The sequence below is a fragment of the Mus musculus genome, chromosome 12 (genome assembly GCF_000001635.26).
Source record: "Mus musculus strain C57BL/6J chromosome 12, GRCm38.p6 C57BL/6J".
In the NCBI taxonomy this organism is placed as follows: domain Eukaryota; kingdom Metazoa; phylum Chordata; class Mammalia; order Rodentia; family Muridae; genus Mus; species Mus musculus.
This window is the reverse complement of record NC_000078.6, coordinates 81,945,028-81,968,980: the sequence shown is the minus strand read 5'-3', so window position 1 is coordinate 81,968,980 and position 23,953 is coordinate 81,945,028. Positions and strand designations below refer to the sequence as shown.

The following is a 23,953-nucleotide window of genomic DNA, read 5'->3' as shown; positions in this document are numbered from 1 at the left end:
GGCAACCACAAGACACATGCAACTGGAGTCACTGGGGTGGGCTGGGGTGTGGCAGTGAGAACAGGATAAAACAAGACAAATCCTAGAATAATAGCCCAATGGCTCAAAACTTAACGTAAAGTATGAATCAGAGAAATGAACCTCAGCTGCAAAAGAAAGCCACATACAAGTACATTTAATGAATTATCCTCTACTAGTGATAAGACAAATCACATAAGCAACAGAGGAAGAAACACTGTGCACAGCGGGATACAGACAGGACAATCGCAAGACTTCTCATCAGAAGACGAGGACCAACAAGACCTTGTGAGACCTTTCAGATGCTGGAAGAGTGAAATGGTCACCCTGCAGTTACACCCCAGGCAATACCTTACCAAATGACCCAGGGAACAGAGTGCAGATTAAAAGATATGCAGAACAAGCAACATTCTCAGACATCTTTGAGACCAAAGGAAGTGACAGCATAGGGAAACACTGGAATGTAGTCACGAGAGTTTCACATGAAGCAAGGGCAGTGCTCAGATAGAAGAACTTGCTATGTGGAACTGCCTGTGATGAGCAGAGGTGCTCACCCATCCCTCCACCTGCCCGGATGACAAGGCGCAGCTTCCCCAGTGGTACTCAAGTAAGGCTTTGGGGGACTTTAGCAGAAAAAGCACATCTTGCATACAGGATGGATACAGATCATGAGGGCCAGAGGACAGAGTGTTATCTACAGTCTCCATGGCCTTGACTTTGTCGTGCTCACACCTCTGTGTCTTTGCATGCCATGCTGTACCAGTCAGTCTACATGACCAAGAGAACAAAGAAGGACACGCCATTTGCAGAAGAGATTCTATAAGAGTCCATTTTGACTGGGGCTTTCTTTAGCATCACTTGCTTTGTGGAAAAGTGATGTCATTTAGAAGACACTTGGGGCCAGGCAGTGATGGCCTTTAATCCCAGCACTTGGGAGGCAGAGGCAGGCAGATTTCTGAGTTCGAGGCCAGCCTGGTCTACAGAGTGAGTTCCAGGACAGCCAGGGCTACACAGAGAAACCTTGTCTCAGACTCCCCCCCCCCCCCCAAAAAAAAAAAAGACACTGGGGAGCCTCTGGAAGGACTACGGACAAGAACTAAAGTCTGCAGCCAGCAGTAAGAGAGGAAATGAAGACTGCACACAATTCACCTCAGATGTCTGCAGTAACAGGAAAAGCTCCTCAGCCACTCACAAAGACTTATAGCCTAGAGAAAACCTGAAAAAATACATAAGCAAAGCTCATATATTCCTCAAGGCTCAGGGACCACTGAAGAAGTGCGGGCAGAAAGAATGAAGAGGCAGAAAGATGGGGAGACGGGCAGCAGGATACCATACTCTAAGCAGTAACACAGCCACCACACCATGGACTCACAGCAGCAGTGTATTCTAGCAGTGAGCCTACAGAAGTCAGGCTCTCCTAACAGTTAGCTATAGGCAGGGAGACCACTACCGAACTGTGGCAGCCAACAGATTCCAGAAGAGAGGGGCTCAGTACTCAGCTGTGACCCCATGATAAACCTACCAGGCTCTCATAATCAGTTTCAAACCTAGGTTCTGGTTCAATTATACAGGACACTAAACAAAACCGATAGTGAGCAGGGAAAAGATAGGGCTGGTAGGGGCTGGAGGGAAGTTGGGGAGAGGTGACAAGAACACACAGTCTATACATATAAAATCGTGAAGGAATAAAAGTTACTACTAAAAACCAACACACACCAAAAACAAAACAAAGACCCAAATGTTTCATTCCCACAATGTCATACATTGGTAACATTACTTTCTATCAACCCAAACTAGAGGAGAGGGCTCCTTACCTGCAATGCCGTGAACACTGTGCTCACATGAATAGCGAAATACAGCACACCAATAATGACACACACTACCAGGTCGGACTGTAAGCGCTCACTCTGTGGGACAAAGGGGAATAAGTAAACAGTTATATACTTGTTTGTTTTTGAGCTAAGGTCTCCTGAATTCCAGCCTGATGCCAACTGTTATGTAGTTAGGATGACACTTACTGCCCAATCCTCCTGCCTCCATCTCCCAAAGGCCACCATGATTTCCTTTACGTACAATTAAAAGAAAAAAAATCTCCTTTTTTCCCAAATCGGTAAAGCTTAAAAGATAATTTTGCACCAACACACTTCAGCATTTTTTTTTGTTTTTTTTCTCATATAAAATAATTATGTACAATAATTCTATTTTCTTCCTCAATTTTCTCATATTTGGGGTTTCCTCTGAGTTTGGTAGGAACCCAAACAACCCATCTAGTTTCTAATGCTGTAAACAAAGTCATCTAGAAGACTTTTCCCCTCACTGGTCAGGACATTTGCTTTTTTTATTGACAGAAAAGACAAAAGCCTATCTTCCGAGGCATCAAAGCTGCACGCACCCTCGTGTATGTGGTTCTCACAGGGCTGAGGATCCCTTATTTGAACTTAGGACCAAGAACATTTCCAGTTCTGGAATTCATTCAGCCTTCGGAGAGCTTCTGTGGACTCAGCCAGCTGAGGATCCCTGAACTAAAACTCCAGACACAGAAATGTTCTAAAAACTCAAGTGGTTTTGTTTGTTTGTTTGTTTGTTTTTTGTTTTTTTGAATGGTGATTTGGGAGCAGTTCAGGCTCTGAGCTTTTGGAAGCATACTCAACTCTGTAGTAAAAACACAATCGATCTTCTTGCTCTCCCTGGCCACCCTACTTACTTGTACACATTTAACATCCCACCATGCTTAACACTAACACAGAAACCAAGGTCAAAAGAGAATTTCTTTCAGTTTTATCGTGAGATAGTTTGTCACTTAGAAGAATTTGTAAGCAGTCACATTCACTGAAAATAGATACTATGTTCAATTAATATTCAGGTAAGTTCATCATTCAGACATAAATAATGTAAAATGAAGGGACTGGGGATATAGTTTCAAGAGTAGAGTGTTTGCCTTGCAAGTTTTAAGACCCTGGGTTCAATGTCCAGCACAGCAACAAAACAATGTAAAATAAAACAGAAAAATAAAGTGTTTTGTTCTACAAAGCTGGTGTGAATCGCTGGGACTCCCTTCTGACGTCACTACAGAGACATCTGAGGCAGTAAGCTGAGCTGGGAATGTATGCTCTAGTCAGCACAGTAAGCCACAAGACTGTTCTTTCCTTGCGACTGGAGCCCTCATTTTTAAATTTTCCTATGTATTTATGAGTATTTAAGTGTTCTGCCTGTACGCATGCCTATCTACAACTTGTCATCAGTGCCTGCAGACACCAGGAGGTGTTGCTCTCCTGGAACTGGAGTTACAAGCAATTGCAGGCTGTCATGTGGGTACTGAGAACTGAATCCAGGTTGTCTGCAAGAGCAGTAGTGCTCTTAACTGCTGAGTCATCTCTCCAGGCCACAAAACATACTTTTTATATCACCCTTGAGAAATGAAGCAGATGTCATGGGTTTCTTTCTTTTTCTCTCTTCCTTCCTTCCTTCCTTCCTTCCTTCCTTCCTTCCTTCTTTCTTTCTAAATTCAACAAGAATGATAACAATCTAACTTATCTTAAACAGTTTAACCAGTTAAGTTCTTTGGTCCCCATGGATACCTAAAACTATGGACGGTACTTCACCATACAGCTATACAGATAACTGAGGGGCTACTCAGGAACTGGTAGATGGTAGTGGTGTGCACAGCAACAAGGGCATGCTTCATGTCTGAGTAGAACACACAACATTTCATCCTGCTGTACAATTTAAAACTTACAAATTATTTATTTCTGGGTCTGTTGGCCTAGATTTGGCTGCTAGTAAATGAAACCATGGGAGGTGAACTGAGGCTTGAGAGAGACTACTGTTGTAGTCAACGTCCAGAGCCTTGTCTCCTCTGAGGACCAATTTCCAGTACCAATGAAATGACTTGATTTTACTCAACACGAGACCCTTTGACCTTCTCTTCTCTACTGAGACCACCTGTGAGAGGACGGGGCTTCTCACACGCAGGCTGACGCTCTCCTCTCCAAACTGTTTAGGACCAGAAGCATGTGAAACTGCGGATCTTTGGGAATTTGGGAATATTTCCATATATCTATCACATGACATACTTTGAGGAGATGAGGTGCACATAAAACAGTAAGATCCATTTTCCATGTGTGCCTAACAGTCTGAAGGTGACGGTCAGCAGCACTGTACGGAGCCTGTGCTTGGACTGTGACTGGTCGCATGAGACCAGGCGTGCAGCTTTCCCTGTGTGATGCTGTTAGCACTCAACAGTATTAGCGTCCAGTCAAGACTTCTGGACTTTTGAGATGAAGGATGCTTACCTAGGATGTTAAATCTAGACTGAATACAATCAACTATATTTAATAACACTTATTTTGTCCAATTACTAAAGACTTTGAAAAGTACTTGTCGTATAACACCACCACCCGCCGCGGCCATGGCTCACAGAGCCACACTTACAACAGAGTTGCTGAGCTTCTCTGGGAGAGGGTCTTTCACCTCAGACAGAGGGTCTTCTGGGTTCTTCTCGTCAGCTTTGGGAAAAATCTTGGATTGCATCAAAGAGCTTTATTTGAAAAAAATAAAGGTATTTTAGCAGAAAATACATATGAAGCTTGAAATTCACACACACACACACACACCAAGCAGACACACAATAAAAAAGTAAAAATGGAATCTTTAACAACATACATTTCAGCTAACAAAATCAGCATGACTCAAAGTTAATGTATTTTCAACACAGACAGAGCAGGACAAAACACTTGACAGGAACTAGGGAAGGAGCTGCCTGGACTATGAGAAATGCCAACTTAAATGTCCCACAGCAGGAGTGGATTCACTTACAAGAGCACAGACGGGTCACTGCTCTGTCGGCTGAGGTGATAGGACACTGCCACCAACAAACCACAGAAGACAGAGAAAAGCACAGGAACGTGCTGGCCATCCCAGGAATCCTGAGGAAGAAATCCAGAGAAAAGGGCGCGTGTAACCTTAAATACCCAACAGCGAATCAATCCTCTTACATCAATATTTTAGGGACGGCAAACTTAAAGTGTAAAATGTTTTAGCTATATTCGTAACTGAACTTTATTCCAAATGAATTTAGACTCCTTTTTTTTTTTCATTGAGAGAGGGTCTCATGTAGCTCAGGCTGACCTCAAATTTGCTATGTAGCTGTAGCTGAGTTTGAACTCCCAACCCTGCCTCTGCCTCTCAAGTGCACATCTCACATTAAAGTTCTCTTTCTCTGGAGACCTGGATCAGGCACTAAATTCCTTTTGTCTTCAGCTTTCTTCTCTCTGCCCTCTTTTGGTATGAGACTTTCTTTCGTATTAGGAAGAATCCCTCGTGCTTGGTGCTGTCATTCCGCAGGCTAAGCAGAGCTCACTGAATAGCTGGTATTCATTTTACTTCCCTCTTCACACTTGTGTAAATCAACTCTCAGAACTTTTTAAACAACAAAATTAGAAGACAACCCATACCACATCCACCTGCTTCACAGCTGTGTTCTAGAAAGCACAAAACACATTCCCTTAGTTCCTTTCAAATTTTAAGTTATTTTACTTTCCTTCCTCAAAAGGCCAAAGAAGGAACTTTTGTCCAGTCTGATAGCTCATCAGACTCCAAATCTAAAAGACCTCTCAGACTCTGATGTGTCTGATGACTCTGTGGGTCTTACTACGTACACTTGAAAACCACCATTTCTTGGGTTCTCCCTCATGTCTCCCTTGCCAACCCACAGTAGCAGCCTTCCTCTATGACTCAATTCTGTTGATGACTTCTATGTCCACCAAGCACCAACAGAAATCTCTTTCTATATGACTACTGCGCTGTGCCTCTGGACTCCACAAATATAAACAAAGGAAGTATTCACATTAAAAATTCCTTGTTCCTGAACTCTAGGGTTTCCAATATTGTCTAGTAGTAGCCAGCAGTTCAAGACAGACCCTGTTCCTAGCCCTCTTTTGTTTTTCCAGGTCCCCAAATGTACTGATGGGATCTAGCCTGAGTGAGGGGGCTCATGGCTTGAGGACATCTCTGTAAATCAAATGGGCAGTGTGTTTCAGGGCCCCTCTACCAGCATGTATCTTCAACTGTGCCCTGGGACTTGTTTCGTTGCTCTGTTTTGTTTTGCTCTGTAGCTGTAGCTGAGTATTAATCAGCATCAGAAGGCAAGGGGTACTAGTGATAATGTGGTTCAGGGAGGGCAGGAGGAATCAGCAGTCACACAGACACAGAGCACACTCCAGCCTGCCACTTACCCTTAATGCTCCGTAGCACAACCCATACAGCAAGGCGACGGCCACAATGCTGCACAGGAAACTGTACAGTGCTGCCAGCAGGCTGGTGGTGGCTAGATGGCAAAGGAGGAAGAAAACCGGGATCTTAGAAACCCTGACACTCAAAAGCACGGGAAGCACAGGGATGGCGCGGCACTTATCCAGTCACGTGACTAACAATCCAGCACTGCATCTTTTCCACAAGACTTGACATGACAAGCACTTCTAGCTCTGATATTTTATTGAGACAGGGTCTCACTTTTAGCTCGGTCACTCTCAGCAATCCTCCTGTCTTAGCCTCCTGAGTGCTCAGGCTACAGGCATCCAGTTATCATGTCTTGCTTTAAATCACGGAAGAAACATCTGTACCTATAATAGGCTTCAAATTGTATGTAGGGGGCCGCAGAGCTGGTTGTTCTGTGGGCACATTCTGCTCGTGGAGAGTTTGGTTCCCAGCACCTATACCTGACAGCTATAACGCCAGCTCCTGGGAACCGAGTGCCTCCAGCCTCCACAGGCACTGCACCCACATAATTAAAAATAACCCTTTTAAAAAGCTATCTGACATTAATAAAATGTACCAGAAAATCAAGCTTGCAAAGGTCTGCAATGGAGGTGTCAATCAGCCACTTAAAATATCTTTCTATGTGAAAAGAGCTTGCTTTATTCACAGCAGTAGCTCTGTACTCCCATTTACTGATTCACATAAAAATGCGTAAATCTGACTACTAGAACTGACTCAATAGGATTACTAATAATAAGGAGCAAGAAAGATAGTTAAGATTCTTATCCGTTATTAAAAAATATAGCTGAGAGAGTTGCCTAGTGCAATTCTACACAGCGACCTACGGGAAATGATTAAAACTAACACTGCACACTTGTAACTTGCAATGACAAAGCCCAACACTGTGAGTCTCCTGCGTGGAGGCCTCATCACGTGCTGCAGCATGAAGCCATCAATAAGTCCCTAACTAGAAAACCAGTTGTTTTAAATTACACACATTCAAAAACAACCAAAAAAGCTAATATAATAACTAGATGGCAACCCGGAAAGTTTTACTTTCTATTAACAATTTAGGTCAGCTCAGGTGGAGGGAAAGCACAGCCAGCGCGAGGACCTGAGTCAACGCCCCAGCACCCCTGTAAAAAGCCGGCCACGACTGCGGGTGTCTGTAATTCTAGCACTGTGGGGCAGCAACAAGGGAACCCAGGTTCTGAGAGCTCCTTGGCCAGTCAAGCTGGCTCAAAGTGTGACTCGGGGAGAGACCCCGACTCAAGGCGGTAGATAGGGGGGCCAGCAGCCAACATGCCCTCTGGCCTCAGCACGCATCCATGCACACAGGGTGCACACACCACACTCTCCCCATGCACATAAAATTGAAAAACACTGGAAAGTGAGCCATGCCATCAACATTTGATCACGAGATGACTTCAGGGAATGTATGTGGAAGGTAACTGAGGCTCGCAAACGGCAAGTGTGGAGAAAATGAACTCTAAAGTTCCTGCTTTCCTGTCAACTACTTCCCGTTTGCATACTCTTCTCGCCACACAGTGGTACAAGATGAATATCTCAACTACAGTAGCTGCACTGCGTTCATGTTCTTCAAGTCATTCTCTTCAAATTAACAGTGGATTGTTTTAAAGATGAAATACAGGCATAGTAAGAAAATAGATTTTCTAAGTTATCAAACAATATATACATATTCTACCCTAAAAACTGAGATAGTTCTTTAAAGGCTGATTTAGTAAGTTACTTTTTGATTCTGACTTTGGCATTCTCCTTTAAGTACATGGACATGCCAAACGCACGCCCTAGTACAGAATGCAAGGACAATCAGACCCAACCTGCTCAGCCCAGATGACATCATGAACACGTGGTGACTTACAGATCCCATCCTGGGGTATAAAGTGAATTAAAAAAAAAAAGCTTAAGAGCAGCCCCTGCATTTCTGCAGTTTTCCTTCCTACAGGCTCCATTAGCTATAGTAGGCTATAAGTCCAAAATATTAAAGAGACAACTCCAGCGAACAGAAGCGGGAGGCCACGTCTGTATAACCTTTCCTCGGCTGTAGACTGTGAAGGTGTGGTGCATACACCTGTGTGTACAACATGCTCAGGCAGAGGAGGGCGCTGCAGGTCATCCTCCTGCTGTCTTGAGACAGGGTTCCCCACTGCCCTGGAAGCTCACAATTACAGCTAGACCGGCTGGATAAACTGCAAAATTGTTTTACTTCATTATTACTGCTGCTAAGTTCACTATTACAGGGATGCAGGGATAATGCAAGAAAGACAGTCCATACAGGTCCCCATTCACCAGGGCTTGGAACATCCTCTATCAATGGAGGGGAGGGGCACAGAGTATTCTACAACTTTCCTTTTGCAAATTATTTGTTACTTCTTACACATTAAACCTGCAGTTCCTGGCCTTTTTGCCACGACGGCAGAGCTCACTTTCCTCTTAAGTATAATCCACTGCCTTTCTGCCTTCAGTTACTAAACCAGCATCTTTGAGGATTTCAATGTTAAAATCCAAAGTGGAGACATACTGCAACCTCAGCTTATGACTGCATGACCCAGGTTATTTATAGCAACCTGTAACTTACTCACCATTCCCACCAAAGATATGGATATCCAATTGTTCACAAAGGTACATTACAAACGTGTTCACCTGAGGCAGGAGACCAATGAAAAATACTATTGGGAAACAGAGTGTAAACACTATGGAAGGAAAGAAAAGTTTATTAAAAACCACTGCATTCATCCTCTTGTCCATTAAAGCCCATAAGCAATGAAGTCAAACTTAACACTGCCTACTGTATGACTGGATAGTAAATTCTTCCAAAACTATTAAAAAGTATCTTTAACAATCGCCTTAAGAGGCTGGGATACAAAAATGGAGCAGAGCCTGAAGGAAAGGCCATCCAGAAACTACCCCACCTAGGGATCCATCCCACAGGCAGATACCAAACCCAGACACTACTGCAGATCCCACAAGAGCTTGCTGACAGGAGCCTGATACAGCTGTCTCCTGAGAGGCTTTGCCAGATCCTGACCAATACAGATTCAGATATACACAGCCAAACATTGGATTGAGTATGGGGACCCCAATGGAGGAGTTAGGGCAAGACTGTAGGAGCTTAAGGTTTGCAACCTTATGGGAAGAAAAACAATGTCAACCAACTGGACCCCCCAGAGCTCTCAGGGACTAAACCACCAACCAAAGAGTACAGAGGGGGTACCCATGGCTCCAGATGGATATGTAGCAGAGGACTACCTTATCTGGCATCACTGGGAGGGGAGCCCTGTGGTCCAGTGGAGGCTTGTTGGTGACCCAGGATAGGGGAATGCTAGGCCACCGAGGCAGGAGTGGGGGTGGCGAGGGGAGCACCCTCATAGAGGCAGGGGGAGGGAGAGGAGACAGGGGACTTGTGGAGGGGAAACTGGGGACGGGGATAACATTTGAAATGTAAATAAAATAACCAATAAAAAAGAATCAGAAAAATAAAAAGAATATTAGCTTTAAAAAAAAAAGAGGCTGGGCTACAGCTTAGTGACAGAGCACTTGCCTAGTATATATACATGAGGCCCTGCATTCAATTTCCAGTACAGAGAAACAAAATCATTTCAACCTTTTATATACAACATGAACTTAAAACATATAATAAAAAAATCTTTACACCACATCCTCTTCAAGAACAGAATTACTCTAGTGACTCAATATCCACCTTGTCATTCTTAGTTGCTCTGTTTCTCATGCAGGACTACAGTAAGCAGAATACGCTGGTTACATCTCTGTATCAGTGAATTAAAAACAAATCAACTACTGTTAAGATCAGAGACCCCTTCAAGAAACTCACCTATAACCAAGTCCCTGGCCGACAGAAGCACCAGCGGGTTGGTGAAGGTTACTCCATATAACTTGAACTTGCTTGTGGTTAGGTTTCTGCTGCCATAATCCAAGAGCCAAATGAGACCACAACATAAACAGAAGTAAACTGGTCTACTGTAGGCAATAATACGATTATGACCCTGCAAACGATACATTTTCACTGTCAGGTTAGCTCATTTTGAGAGCCACAACTAAGTCCTGAGTTCATTACTAGCTTGTATTGTAATGGTCTGAACCGTTGCCATATGACAGGCAGGTACTTCTGATGACTACAGGAAAATGTCAAGGACAAGTGTGTACAGGGAAGGGATAGAATGAACCCGTGACACCACTGGGATCAGAGCCATGGCATGAACTCAGTGTTTTCATTAGGCATATGAATAGATACAAGAGAAGTGTACACATACATATGAATGTACAACTACAAGTTACACATCTTTACCCACTGAGAGGACCTAGACACAATAACATTCTAGTAATAAGGTTACTACGTCATCCTGATCTTAGTTCACAAAAGAGAGCCGAGATTTCACAGGGAAAACAAGGTAATGGCGGCCAGTAGGAAGGTATGAATTCAATGTGGATCACACTGCCATTCAAGTAATGGTTCTCAACTGTGGGTCACCACCCTGTTGAAGTTGACTAACCCTTTCACAGGTCATAGAAAAGCACAGATATTTACATTATGATGTGTAACAGTAGCAAAATTAACAGTTTGATGAAGTGGCAAGAAAAATAATTTTATGGTTGGGGGCCACCATACCACAAGGAACTGTATTAAAGGGTCTCAGCTTCAGGAAGGTTGAGAACCACCGCATTACAGGTTCACACGTCTATATTGAAAGGACACAGAACAACTTGACAGGCTTCAAATGACCAAGTGAAGAATAACTGAGTATCAAAGCAAGTATGTAACATTATAGTCCACTGTAACACAAGCCATACGTCCCCACAAATGCACAGATCTCTGTCTCTGTCTACACACACACACACACACACACACACACACACACACACACACACACAACCTATTGTATATAAACACATAAACATAGAGACAGAAAAAGGGGCTGGGATATAGTCCACTAGTGGTATAATTGTCTCATGTGCACAGGGATCATTATCAACACCACAAATAATCAGCTAAGTCAGAAGAGAAAACTATTCCTTTCATACTCTTACTCCTCAAATACACTAACCTCTCATAACCGAGAAACATCAAACACAAATTGGGAGATAGTTCTGTGATATAACTGCTCTAGATCCATAAACAATCAACATAAAAAAACACACACACAGGAACCACTCCAGGTTAAGAGAGAGTTACGAGCCCAGATGAGGAAGGAGAGCAGAGCAGATCTGAGAAACACCTCTGGACTGCACAGCAGCACTGTGTTAGGGCTCATTACGAACAATCACGGTCAATGAATGCACAAATGCTCTGAGGAGACACACTGATGTACTAGAGGCACAGAGACATTAGGTATAGAGGCATTACGTTTGCAAAGATAGGGAGGAGAGGGAAGGAGGAGAGAGAACAGAGAAAGGAGGTGCCTGCCTCACAGGTGAGGACTTAGCCCTGCAGTCTGGAGTGGAAGGCGTGCCAGCCTTCCTCTAGTCCCCATGATACTATTCTGCAAGCCAGAAACCATGCCAAGAGTTCATTCACACAGCAATGCATCAAAATGTCATTTCCCTTCAAAAGTATCCTCACAGATGACAAACATCAGCCACAACATCTCCTTGTATGATTTACTTTCTGTTCTGGTCACATCAACTATTTCAGTATAAGGATAAAATTACTACAATCAGGAATGAAAACTCTACTCAACGTTATTCTAGAAGCTTATTGCTTTAAACTAGTTTATTTGTTTATTAAAAACAAAACAGATGCCACTTTGAAGCACTCTGGTCTGGAACTTATGCAGCTCTGGTCGGCCGTAAACTCCTAGCAGCCTTCTGTCTTCAGCCTCCTATACTGGGGTAACAGGTGTGAGCCACACGCTACTGCTTTGCTCTGCTGTACAGAGAATGCCCTTTCATCTTTCTATTAAACAGATGAACTGTCCAAACCAGAACTGGATCACACTATCTGCTCAGTGGACACAGGCTCATTAGCAAGGATTTTACCTCATTACTTAGCACAAGTCTTAAACAGCAGTCAAATGCACTGTATCTTTATATTCTTGCTCTTAACTGATCATCAAAGAAGAATGAGTTTTTCCTACTTTAATATTCTATTTCCAACACTTATTCACTATTTTCAAATTTTAGTAAATCCAAACAATAAAGCTGATATGGATTATGTCTGCCTGACACTATTGAAGCAGGCTGCCAAAAAAAAAAAATGAATTATTATGCTCATTTCAGCATTTCAGTATTCCAAGTCTGTGAGCAATGTCATTTCATTTCACATCCATAAATCAGCCTACACAGTGCGTCAACACTTAGATGAGACAATAAATACAAACACAATTCAACCTGCACACACCAGGAGAAACTATGGGCTTTGGTTAGGTGCCAAGGAGCTGTAGCTTACAGTCTTTTCAGGAGACTTACATGTCTAGGAGAGGAAGAATCAGGCTGAACACTCTAGAAATGAACAGAAAGATACATTATTTTACTCAAGTATCCAGGAATTTCACAAGTCAACTTTTTTTTCTTAAAAAAACAAAAAGCTTGTTTTTATTTTTTGTTAAGTGTACAAAATCCTAGGCTTCCTCCCCATGCCCACCTCTCCCAGCTCTCGGCTCGCTCACTCGTTCGTGTCCATCTCCCTCTTGGTGCTGTTCTTCCTGCTCACTCGCATGTCTAATAAATAGGCAATACACAATAAACACGCAACTTTGGTGTGTGTCTTGGGCACCTAGCTTTATATGTGTATGTATCCAACCAACATGTGTGTGTCCAACTACGTGTCTGTATCTATATATATGTTATTCAACTATATATGAGTGTGTGTCTAACTATATGTATATATATTCAAATATTTTTATGCATATAAGAGAAAACCTGTAATATTTACCTGAGTTTGGTTTATTAACACCTCCAGTCCCACCTGTCTTTCTGAAAAATGACATTTAATTTCTTTCTTTTTTTGAGGGGGCAAGAAGACAGGGTCTCCTCTACATACTCCTGGCTGTCCTAGAACTCACTATGTAAATCAGGTTGGCCTCAAACTTAAAAAAGATCTGCCACCATCAATTCATTGCCTCATGGATGAGTGAAAATGTGTGTGAGCATGTGTGCACACATCTATCTCATTTTTAAAATTCTTTTACTCTTTGAGATTATACATTTCCCTCTTGTATATCCTCCCTCCAATTCGTACCACATACCCTTCCTTGCTCTCTTTCATATTCATGGCCTTAACATTTTTCTGTTACATGCACATGTGTATGTGTATACATATAACATCCTAAGTCTGTGTGAGGTACATGTATGTTTGACTTCAGGGCTGACCACTGGGCACTGAACCACCAATTAGGGGCTCCTCCCTGGGGAAGACTGTTCCTCCCACCCTTGGCATTCCTTAGTTGCATACAGTTCTTTTTGTCACAATCAACTTTTAAAATGCTCTTTAAGTGATTTCTGTAAATGTCTCCCAGCCAAGAAATTGTGAACATTAATTGCAAATGTGAAGCACAAGCTCCAGGAGCTGTCCCCAGAAGAGTGAGCAGTACACACGACCCTCACTCTTACTTAATTTAGCCGGTTAATAACTTGCAACTACTCAGATTAATGCTTTAAGATGGTGTACAATAGACACATCTGCCTTTCTGCCTGGCTCTTTATGACTTGCAAGCCATATGTGGGATATGGTGACTGCCAGTCCACTCAGGAGATACACAGGAACCCGGCTGAGCACGGAAGTCCTAGTTCCAGCTTACTACAGAGTGATGACTCAATTTATTATCTGCTTGTGCACACCAAAACAATCGAGGGGACCGCTGTGAAAGCCTGTGAAAATGCCCTAATGTCCTCATATGGTTTCTTCTCAAACCAGACCCTCCCCAAGCCTAGCTCACTCCCAGTGGCACATAACACACCCGTCCCAGGCCAGCCCATTACTACCTGCAAACCGCACTGCACCAAGCATGCCCAGTTTGCCATCTGGCACCTGCCCTTGGCTGCACATGAGCCTGGGTGACTTTTCAGTTCTGTCAACCTCAACTCCTTCTGAAACTCTAACTCCTCCCTTCCTTTTTCTGTTTATGACACTACTATTTTTCTAGTCAGCTACTTAAAAAGAAAGTCCCAGAAGCCCTTCCCCTCATTTAACCACACTAAACTAAAAGCAGTGGACAAAATTAATGGAGCAAGGGACACTAGAGTCAGAAAATGACTTTGCAGGTTAAGATGACAAAGAGATAAAGTGGCTGAGCGAAAGCCAAGCCTCAGAAGCAGCACTTTTAACATGTGTGCCACAGTTAAGCAGAGCCCTGACTCTGATTCTTACTGCACAAGCAAAGAAACCATGTTTGTCAGTGTCTAACAGGACTGAAGCCTGCAACACATGTGAAGCCTTCTCATCTCTAGCAGGACATAAGTCAAATAATGGACATACAGCAATAAAAGCTGCTTCCCCGGCAATAATAGAAACCAAGAGGAGGGCGAACAAGGCCCAAGGGAATTCTCACAAAGTTAGCAATCCTTGAGTAATAGAAGCAACAACAAATGATCCATGTGAGACGCACGAGCCACTGGGGCTGCGCAGTCACGGCACAGCACTGAGGACGTGGAACTGGAGGACAGAATTAACAAATGTCAAACAATGACAGAGAGTGGGGCTGGCAATTCAGAAACAGCAACAACCTAGATAGTTTTCTTCAGACATTAGCTACAAACAGACGAAAATATCAAGCCAGCTGAGAACTGAACTGAAGCAGCCGCTAGCAGGCCGGGGAGGGTTCCTTCCACACAGCAGCATATCTAAGGGATATAACCTAGGCAGAATCAGGCATGCTGACTAAAGGGAAGGGAACAACCTATTAACAGGCTTTAGGCAGATTCTCCCATTTGCTTAAATGCTTACAACTGACAATACAGGTACTTCTGGCCACTATTCAGTCAGTACCAAAGGGACATCAATATTCTCTTTTTGATGTCCCCTAAGAATAAAAACTATCTCTACTTTTTGACAATGTTATCCACCAATGAAAATTTTAATAAATCTCACCCACAGAACAGAAAGCTCAAAGATGGGAAAAGAAAGCTTAAAATGCTGGTAAACTGAACCGAAATAAATCTCAAGAATGCAAATTCTTATTTTTAAAAAAGATTTATTTATTCTTTCTTTCTATCTATCTATCTATCTATCTATCTATCTATCTATCTATCTATCTATCTATCTATCTATCATCTATCTATATGTATATGAGTACACTGTAGCTGTCTTCAGACACATCAGAAGAGGGCACCAGACCCCATTACAGATGGTTGTGAGCCACCATGTGGTTGCTGGGAATTGAACTCAGGAAGAGCAGTCAGTGCTCTTAGTCGCTGAGCCATCTCTCCAGTTCCACAAATTCTTATTTTATTTTATTTTTTTCTGAGACAGGGTTTCTCTGTGTAGCCCTGGCTGTCCTGGAACTCACTCTATAGACCAGGCTAGCCCCGAACTCAGAAATTCGCTTGCCTCTGCTGGGATTAAAGGTGTGCGCTACCACGCCCGGCACAAATTCTTATTTTAACAAGTCTCTTTTCATTTAAAGAATTAGTTTTTAGTAAATTCAATGTACATACAATTACTTTTTAAAGTTTACACCCTTCTTTGGACTCTACACAATCCAATGTAAGCCTCCATGGAAAATAAACCTAAGTTCTCATCCTGTGGCCAGTTGGTGAATGGCCTTAGACACAGCAGGGAAGGCGCTGGCACCTTGAGTAGCGAGTACTGGCAGCTGGCGATCACCAGGCAGAACTGGAACACCCAGATGTCTCTGAAGAAGCCTTGGATGAGAAGGATGGACCCCAAAAAAGCCACAAGAATAGCCAGGACAACAGCTAATATATTCTCCAGGATCTCACGGTTTCTGTGGATGGAAAATTAACAAGCAGGCCTATCGTGAGTACAAGAAATTCATCAGACTGAAAAAAGAAGGCATCTGTTTAAGGCCTGCTAGGTTGTATTTAGGATGTCTGGTCTGAATAACATTTCAGATTATACAGGAAACAACCCCTACCAACTGTGGACATGATATAGCTGTCCTATGCCACTGTGACAGTGGAGTGCCCTCTACATAGCTGTCCCATGATACTGCAGAAATGGAGTGTTCTCTAACATAACTGTCTTATGATCTCATACCATCTTCTCTAAGATATGCTGTAAAATAAGTGGCCAATTCGGATGGCAAATAAAGTTGACATAGGAAAAAGGTTGAAAAGCAGAATCTCGGGGCTGGAGAGATAGCTCAGTGTTAAGAGCAACATTTCCTATGTTGATGAATCCAATTATCAATCAGCTTTTTATTCATCCTGGTTTTTTGTGCCAAATCTTGTAAGTTTTCTATAACCTTAGGACAAATCTTTTGTGTCACATAATTTGCTATCTTACGTTCCATATTAATGCTTATGACTGTGATTTAGTTTTTGTGATATGGTCCAAGGTAGGGATTCATATGGAAATCTGCTATTTTTAGTGCCAACTCTCCACTTCAGTGATTTGCATAGTATTTAAATTAACACTTGGCCTGGAGCATTCTCTTAGAAAAGTTCCTAATGGTAACTGCCGTTTATTTAGGTGGATCTGTGATAATTATGTCTTTTAAGGCAGCTGTCCTTTTCATTTGCCTATTGTCAACATAATGTCACAAAGCTGTTGATATTGTTCTTACTGCTCTTTAAGTCCTGAGGGGTTTGTAGTGACATCAAGCCCTCACAGGTCATCCGGTGTCTCCTCATCAGGGAGCTACAGGTTGCTCAATTTCACTGCTGCTCCTAAAGATGCAGCCTCTTGTCCCCTGATTTTCTGTGTTCTTGCTGTGTTCTTGCTTGTCCTTGGCTAGGATAAGTGCTTACTTGTCTGGTTTCCTAGTGCAGAAGGGAGTCAGAGATCTGAGGTCTTCCTCCCTGGACTTGGGCAAGCATGTGCCTTGGGCAGGTTCTTCACATTGCTTCTGTTTAGGTTGTACTGCTTTCTTGACTGTGCGTTGATAACATTCCTATAAAACACAGTTTCCACCATTTCTTCAAGTCTTCTCTCTTCTTCTTGTTCCCCAACACGCCCATTTTGGTTTGATGCTCTTGCTACTGCTGCACTCTCCGTGGTCCTTCTGACATGCCTGCAGCCACACTAATCCTTTCTACAAAGTTTTAACTACTGTCATATCACCTAACAGTTTTTAATGGCAACACTGCAATATTCAACTCTGTATGTTTGATTTGGGATGTATTTTTATATCTTTCATGTCTCCACTTAGTTTTTCAAATAAACAGAATACAGTTTTAATTATTTTAAAATCTGTATCGGCTCACAGTTAACATCCCTACAAATTATAGGTTAGTCTTAATGTATTCCTCTCCCCTCCCTCACTTTGCAAAGCCGAGCAGATGTCAGTCAGTCGTCAGTCTTCACTTGTTGGGTGGTATGTACTTCTGGATTTCTATAAATCTTGAATCTGTTATGCTTCTTTGATCCCTTGGGTCTTGCGCTTATGACTTGTTTAGTAGGTCTGAAGTAGTGTACAGGAGGCTAATGCTGTCGCATGTTTAAAGTACGCTCTTCCTAAGCAGACAGCTATTCAGATACATGAGCTAGTTATGGTCTGCTGAGCATAAGAAAGCCGGCTACACATCTCCACTGCTCTTCCGACAGCTTCTTTCTATGCTACTCTGTACTATGGACCCAGTTTCAGCACTTTATCCCGAGATTTACACTGAATTTTATGCTCTCCCTCCCTATATCGTAAGACAAGGAACTCGAAACCCACAGAGTTGTGGTGACAGGATGAGCACCATCAGCCCCTCAGGCTCACTGTCTTTTTCTGAGTCATCTCCACGGCTTTGTCTACCTCTGTTTGGTTATAGTGAAGGTAAATCCAGTATCGTTCCTACTTGTTGACTGGAAGCAGCTACTGGTCAGCAAGTCTGAATAAGCAAGCATGTCTCCACTAAGACACTAGTGGTACAGGGCATAGCAACAGGCTCACTAGTGGTTCAGGGCATAGCAACAGGCTCACTAGTGGTACAGGGCATAGCAACCTTCCAGCTCTTAGACTTGGGATCATAGCACCTATAACCTTAAGATTATAAAACACTCCATAAACTCTTTTAAGAATCAACTCACATTAATAATAAAAACATATCCTTATGGAAAAGAGCATTTAATGGACTTAAAAGAATTAATGTTTAAAAGCTCCGTTACTGTAAGTCTGCTCTCAAGAGGATGAAACTAGAGAGCATTGTCCAACATGATTTTCAGGTGAAAACATAAATAGCTAATTAGGAAGAATTCAGTTCAGAAATCTTAACTCTACATCTTTAAAACCATGCTCTGGTCTTACCTATCAAACAGTGCCAACAGAGTGAGTCTGTCAAAGTTGATGCCAATCCACAGCTGGGGCAGGACCCAAAAGCGGTAATAGTGTTTAACTTTTTGGGCAGCTTCTTCTGTGGGGCCATAAGTGGCTGCCAAGTCAGGGCTTAGGTCAATGTCCTGCTGCTCCAAGAGATCTGTGTCAATGGTCAACAGTCTATTCAACCGAATCTGTGGGAGAGAAAGCTAAAAACATGCTAGAACTGAAAGGGTTAAATATTCCTAAGTTCCTCAGCTTGTAAATCACTTAAGCCCCTAATTCTCTATTTTTCACAAGGAGTGCATTCCTTGTGAAAATTCCATGATGCCTAGAATCTACAGAAGGTGGCAACGGAAAGCAAAAACAAAACAAATTTGATCAACACACCTTCAGGAAAGGTGTTAATATAGCTGGTGAGGCCAGTAAATGCACTTGCTGTGGGTCACTGGGTGCTTCCCTCTTCTGTCGTATTTAAGCCCCTTTGCCATTAAGGCATGAATTGTACTGCCAATATAAATCTGAACACTTAGCTCTCACTTCCCCCGCAGCTGCATGGTGGGCATTTCTGATTTTAAGGTCCTCTTGGTGCCAGCAGCTCCTCACCTGACACCACACAGCAGAGTACAAACTATTTCTTAACTTTAACTCTTCTATTCACCAGCTCTACAGCCACCCTTCCTTCTGTCAAATGCACTGGCCTCGCCCCCGCACAGGGCAGCACACAGCAGGGCAGCACTCGGCAGGGCGTCTTGGGACACCGAGTGGGAACAACAGTACCATCTACAGGTCTTCCCACCCTTGCTTTAGCAGGCAAGGTCTTTACTATTCAAAAGCACATGGAACAGCCAAGGAAAATTGCTGGTCCTGATGTTTAAATATTGATTGATGCTTCTCTAAACATTTCCTTATCGTCTATCCTAGGGTTTCACAATTCTAGCACTATAGATGTTTTTGGCAAGATAGTCTTTGTCATAGGGGCTGTGCCAAACACTACAGAATGTCTCTCAGCATCCCTCGTCCCTGTCTCCTGCTGACAGTGGCACTCCTCTGGTTGTGTGGAGACATGTTTCCAGATACAGCCAACTACCCACTGGTGGAAACCACTGCTCTACGCTCTTCACACCCCCAGTCTTAAAAGTCTGCTCATGACTCATCTTCAAGAAGCCACTAGACAGAACACCTCAGACAAAAATCCATCCATGTCACTAACAAGGACTCGTGCATTTTATGCTTTCCAACTTAAATCATACGCACGGTCATAGCAAAAGCAGTGTTTTAAAATCCCCATTCTGTCTCACACAAGTCTCATATAATCATGTTGTTACTGAGCTTTCTCTCAGCACATGCAGTACTCAATAAGTGAGCTCACAGTCAACAGTTTAAAGACAACATCAAACTCTACTATTCAACGTGAGACTGCCCAATAGCACAATAGGTGGCTTGGCAGGTGACAGCACTTGCTGCCAAGCCTGAAGACCCAAGTGTGATCTCCAGGACCAACTAACTTCCTTGAGTTGTGTCTGTCCTCCACATGTGCACGTGTTCTCATGTGCACGCACACAGTCCACACACAAAATAAACAATTATAAAAACGGAGAAACACACAAGAAGAAAAAGTACAGCACAAACAGGTTAGACAACGGTAAGTGGTCCTTTTCAGACCTGCAAAATATCAAGCAGTGTGACTGTGACCCCACCCCCACCCTTGCTTGCTGAAGTCTGTGAGGTTCGAGATCCAAGGCGACAAAACAAAACGGGATTTTGTCAGCTCCCAACAAAACCAACATTTTGTGATTTCATTAATTTGAGTGATTTTTTTGGCAGCTATATAAATGAACTTTTCAGATTGAATCTAAAAATGTATCACATTATAAAAAATTAAAATGCTTACCATATCATGTGGATAAAATCGAACTGAGGTAGAACTTGATACATGAGAATCCGTGTCACTAAAATAAAATGAAAAAGACTTTAGGGAGTAAATAGATTGCCAAACAGTATTTTGTTTGTCTGGTTGGTTTTTAAATTCATTTAACAACTGGACAGTATTTATACTAGCTTCACTCTTTCAAGTAAATACCAAAGAGCAAGTCTTCATTTCCCTAAGTGCTGACCCAGAGCACTGTGATAGCACCTAGGTTCAGCCTGCCTCTCCAGCTGACTCCAACAGTACACACAAACTCAGTCTGTGATACAAAACAGACTGACATGTGCCAATACAATTCAAAACTTGAGACTCTACTACATTCACAGTGCAAGGGCTACTCTCCTATCGAACTCCTTGGTGGTAACCCCCAGCCCCACTTTCCCATCATCAGCTAACCTCCACTTAGTAAGGGTGGACTCTGAGATAAGACTAGATTAACAGTTAACTTGAGTGACTGTAAGTTCCATTGGTTTAAAAGGCACTAGAAAAATGAACCGACAAACTTACATCAACAGATACACATAGCCTATTGGTGGAGTCCTAAAAAAGAATCAAATGGCCATTGTGACAGAGTGAACTAATTAATCATGGACTTTAAAACAACAATGGGAACTGAATTAATAAAGCTATTTTTTTAGGAAAAAAATTCAATATGCTTTATACTATAAAAGAGCATATTATTTAAATATCTAATTTGTTTTTTTTTCTAAAATTTTTATTACCTTACAAATTTCTTCCTAAAAGGAAAAACAAAATTATTTAATGGAAGAAAACTAACCTTTGAGTCTAAACTTCATTGTAGCTATTTTTTTTTCTGTTAAGCTTTTTATATCATGTAATATAAAGAGGACATTGGACATCAGTTAAACTGGAACTGGGCAAACTCTATCCCATAGGCTTTAATGAAAACTTTTACTTAATTTTTAAATACAGAATAACTTACATTTAAAAAAAACACTTTTCCCCACAACAAAACAGAAAAATCAAAACAAACAAAAAACACCCTTAATTCTGCAGAAATGAATGCCTTATGGCAAGTATTAAACTTGATATAAACATTTCCAAAATAATTTGTATCTCACGTGGCAGCTTACAGTTAAGAACAATTCACTTTATGTCTGAAAATGAGCGAGAGAGAGCAGACAGTATGCGCTCCGACAACAAGACAACTCATTTGAACAGGGTGCGTGTAGGCATCCCACGACATATACAATCTAAAACATCACGGTATACAACAGCAGTGTGTATAGTGTTTTTAACCATTAGAGAAAAATAAGTTTAAAAACAAGTGTCTACATCTCAAAAGTTAAACCTTAAACACGTGAGTCACACAGTCGGTCTGACGTCTCCACACCTACCAGATATTGGACGCTCTTCTTGCTGCTGGTTCGAAGTTCACCAGTGACATGTCACAGCCGCCCGTCTCATAGAGGGTGGACGAGAACTTACCTGGCAAATGAACACATTTTGACAAGAGTCATTAGGCTAGCCAGGTCTCCTTTATGGCATACTAAACTTCCTAATGTTTATATTACAAAACTCCTACAACCCATCTTAAACCACAATCTCCATGCACTTGGGAACGACATGGGTAAAATGGCAGCGTGTGTGATCAGTATTAAAAGGAGGAGGTTTGAGTCGGCTCCCTTCTTCTCCTCAACTTAGATAATCATACGGACGGATGATTTAACGTTCTGAAGCCACCTTGACGTGAGTGGTCCTAGCAAAACTTCTTAAAGTTTGAGACAGTTCAAACTTCACGACAACAAAGTGGTTTTTTTCAGAAGAAATGAAAAGTGAAAATGGCTCAAAGGAAGTTAATATTGGTGCTAATTAAACCACTTTTTAACATCACCAGTTATACAATGTTTCCACAGGAGTTGTATAAACATTTGGGAGTGACAATTGTTACAACCAGATAGTTCTATAAAATCTAAAGGGATTAAAAATCAAACTAAGTAAACACATAAGAACTAAAACCGAGCTCTCGGAGGCCGCGCCCAACCCCATGCCTCTTCCCACAAGACCCTGCTGCAATGCCTGTAACCCACAGCAGCACAGCACTGCCTAGGCCGCAAGGCCCTCCTCCCACCTGACTGTGACGACACCGTCTAGAATACAACAGTGCCTCTCTATATTTGAAAACAAAAGGAAAAGCAAATAAAATGAATAGAACAAGAAATAATAGCACAAAAGTCCAGTTGTCTTATAACAAACTCCACTGTATAAACTAGTTCCTACTCATGGGATTTTAAAACCCAGACCCCACTTGAAATGCCTTCTTGAGGATGTACGGAGGCCTAACTATGATGGGGAGGGCACATAAGTAAAGCAATGTACATGTTTAAGAAGCCAGCAAGATAAGGTATATAATTGACAACGACATCGTCTCGTCAAGGATCCGAGAATGCATGAGGGTTTGCTGAGAAGCTGGAATAACTGGGATTCTGCAGCTGTACCTAGGCTGCCTGGAGCTCCCTACCTAGTCGAGGATGACCTGGAATTTCTGATGGCCTCTTCTCTATCCACAGGTGTGTGCCTCTATACCCAGTTTATACAGTGCTGGGGCTGCAACCCAGGGCTTTGCGCACACTAGACAAACACAGGACTAGACTCTGTACTTCCTGGGCCTAAATATAATAATCTTTAAACACAAGTGTTATCTAAAATTGCTTTCACAATTTCATATAAACATGTATTATACACTGAGTTCTGATTACTGACACACAATATCAAGACTCTTAAAGACTTACAGAACATTTTAACTATAATTTAATTTTTAACAGGACTTCATCTCAAATAGTAAATAAGACCGCTTTATTACATTCTATTGGTCACAAGATAAAAATATGTAAAACTTTACTTTACCAGTGTACTGTGTTTCAGAACAATATACTAAACTAAGTCAGATAAACAGTTCTATGAAATACTCATTTCAACAGAGACAGAGGAAAATAACTCCCCGCATGTTCAGTAAAGAGCAATACAGTGACAGTGGCATGTCCCAGTATTTTAACTATTAGAGCAAGCATAAGAAGAGAAAAATACTCAGTCCATGTGCTATAGTTTCACTTTTAAAGTGAACTATGAAGTATATAGATTTCCCAAGACTGTTTTATCTCCTGCTTCAGTCAGTCCCAAATAGTTATAAAAAAAAAAAAAAGTATTACTGCCCACAAATGGGACAATAAAGCTGTCAACCTGCTCATTTCCTACTGAAAATTCCCTCAAGAAGAGTAGTGTGAGTTGCAGAAACTGCTATTGGAAAAAAGCAAATAAGCTCTGTATGTCAAGTTCAACAGGAGGGAATGTCTACACTGTGTGTAATGCTCAAATGGGGGGGGGAGACACA

The 23,953-nt window shown here is 42.1% G+C and overlaps 1 protein-coding gene across 10 annotated transcripts in view; it reads right to left on the bottom strand.

The window, feature by feature from the left end:
* Nucleotides 1–23,953, bottom strand: part of Pcnx (pecanex homolog) — a 141,012-nt gene that overhangs the window by 31,944 nt on the left and 85,115 nt on the right. For 5 of the 10 annotated variants that reach the window (XM_006516089.3, XM_006516092.3, NM_018814.3 and 2 more), the window contains 11 exons: nt 21,960–22,050; nt 20,566–20,623; nt 18,663–18,880; nt 16,040–16,193; nt 12,718–12,750; nt 10,127–10,298; nt 8,877–8,987; nt 6,252–6,343; nt 4,834–4,943; nt 4,450–4,555; nt 1,833–1,925 (listed from right to left, as the gene is read on the bottom strand). In XM_006516089.3, the coding sequence (XP_006516152.1) occupies nt 1,833–1,925; nt 4,450–4,555; nt 4,834–4,943; nt 6,252–6,343; nt 8,877–8,987; nt 10,127–10,298; nt 12,718–12,750; nt 16,040–16,193; nt 18,663–18,880; nt 20,566–20,623; nt 21,960–22,050 (1,238 nt within the window). Of the gene's footprint in view, nt 1–1,832; nt 1,926–4,449; nt 4,556–4,833; nt 4,944–6,251; nt 6,344–8,876; nt 8,988–10,126; nt 10,299–12,717; nt 12,751–16,039; nt 16,194–18,662; nt 18,881–20,565; nt 20,624–21,959; nt 22,051–23,953 lie in introns of those variants that run through there. The other 5 variants (XM_006516090.3, XM_006516091.3, XM_006516093.3 and 2 more) reach the window with 2 other exon arrangements.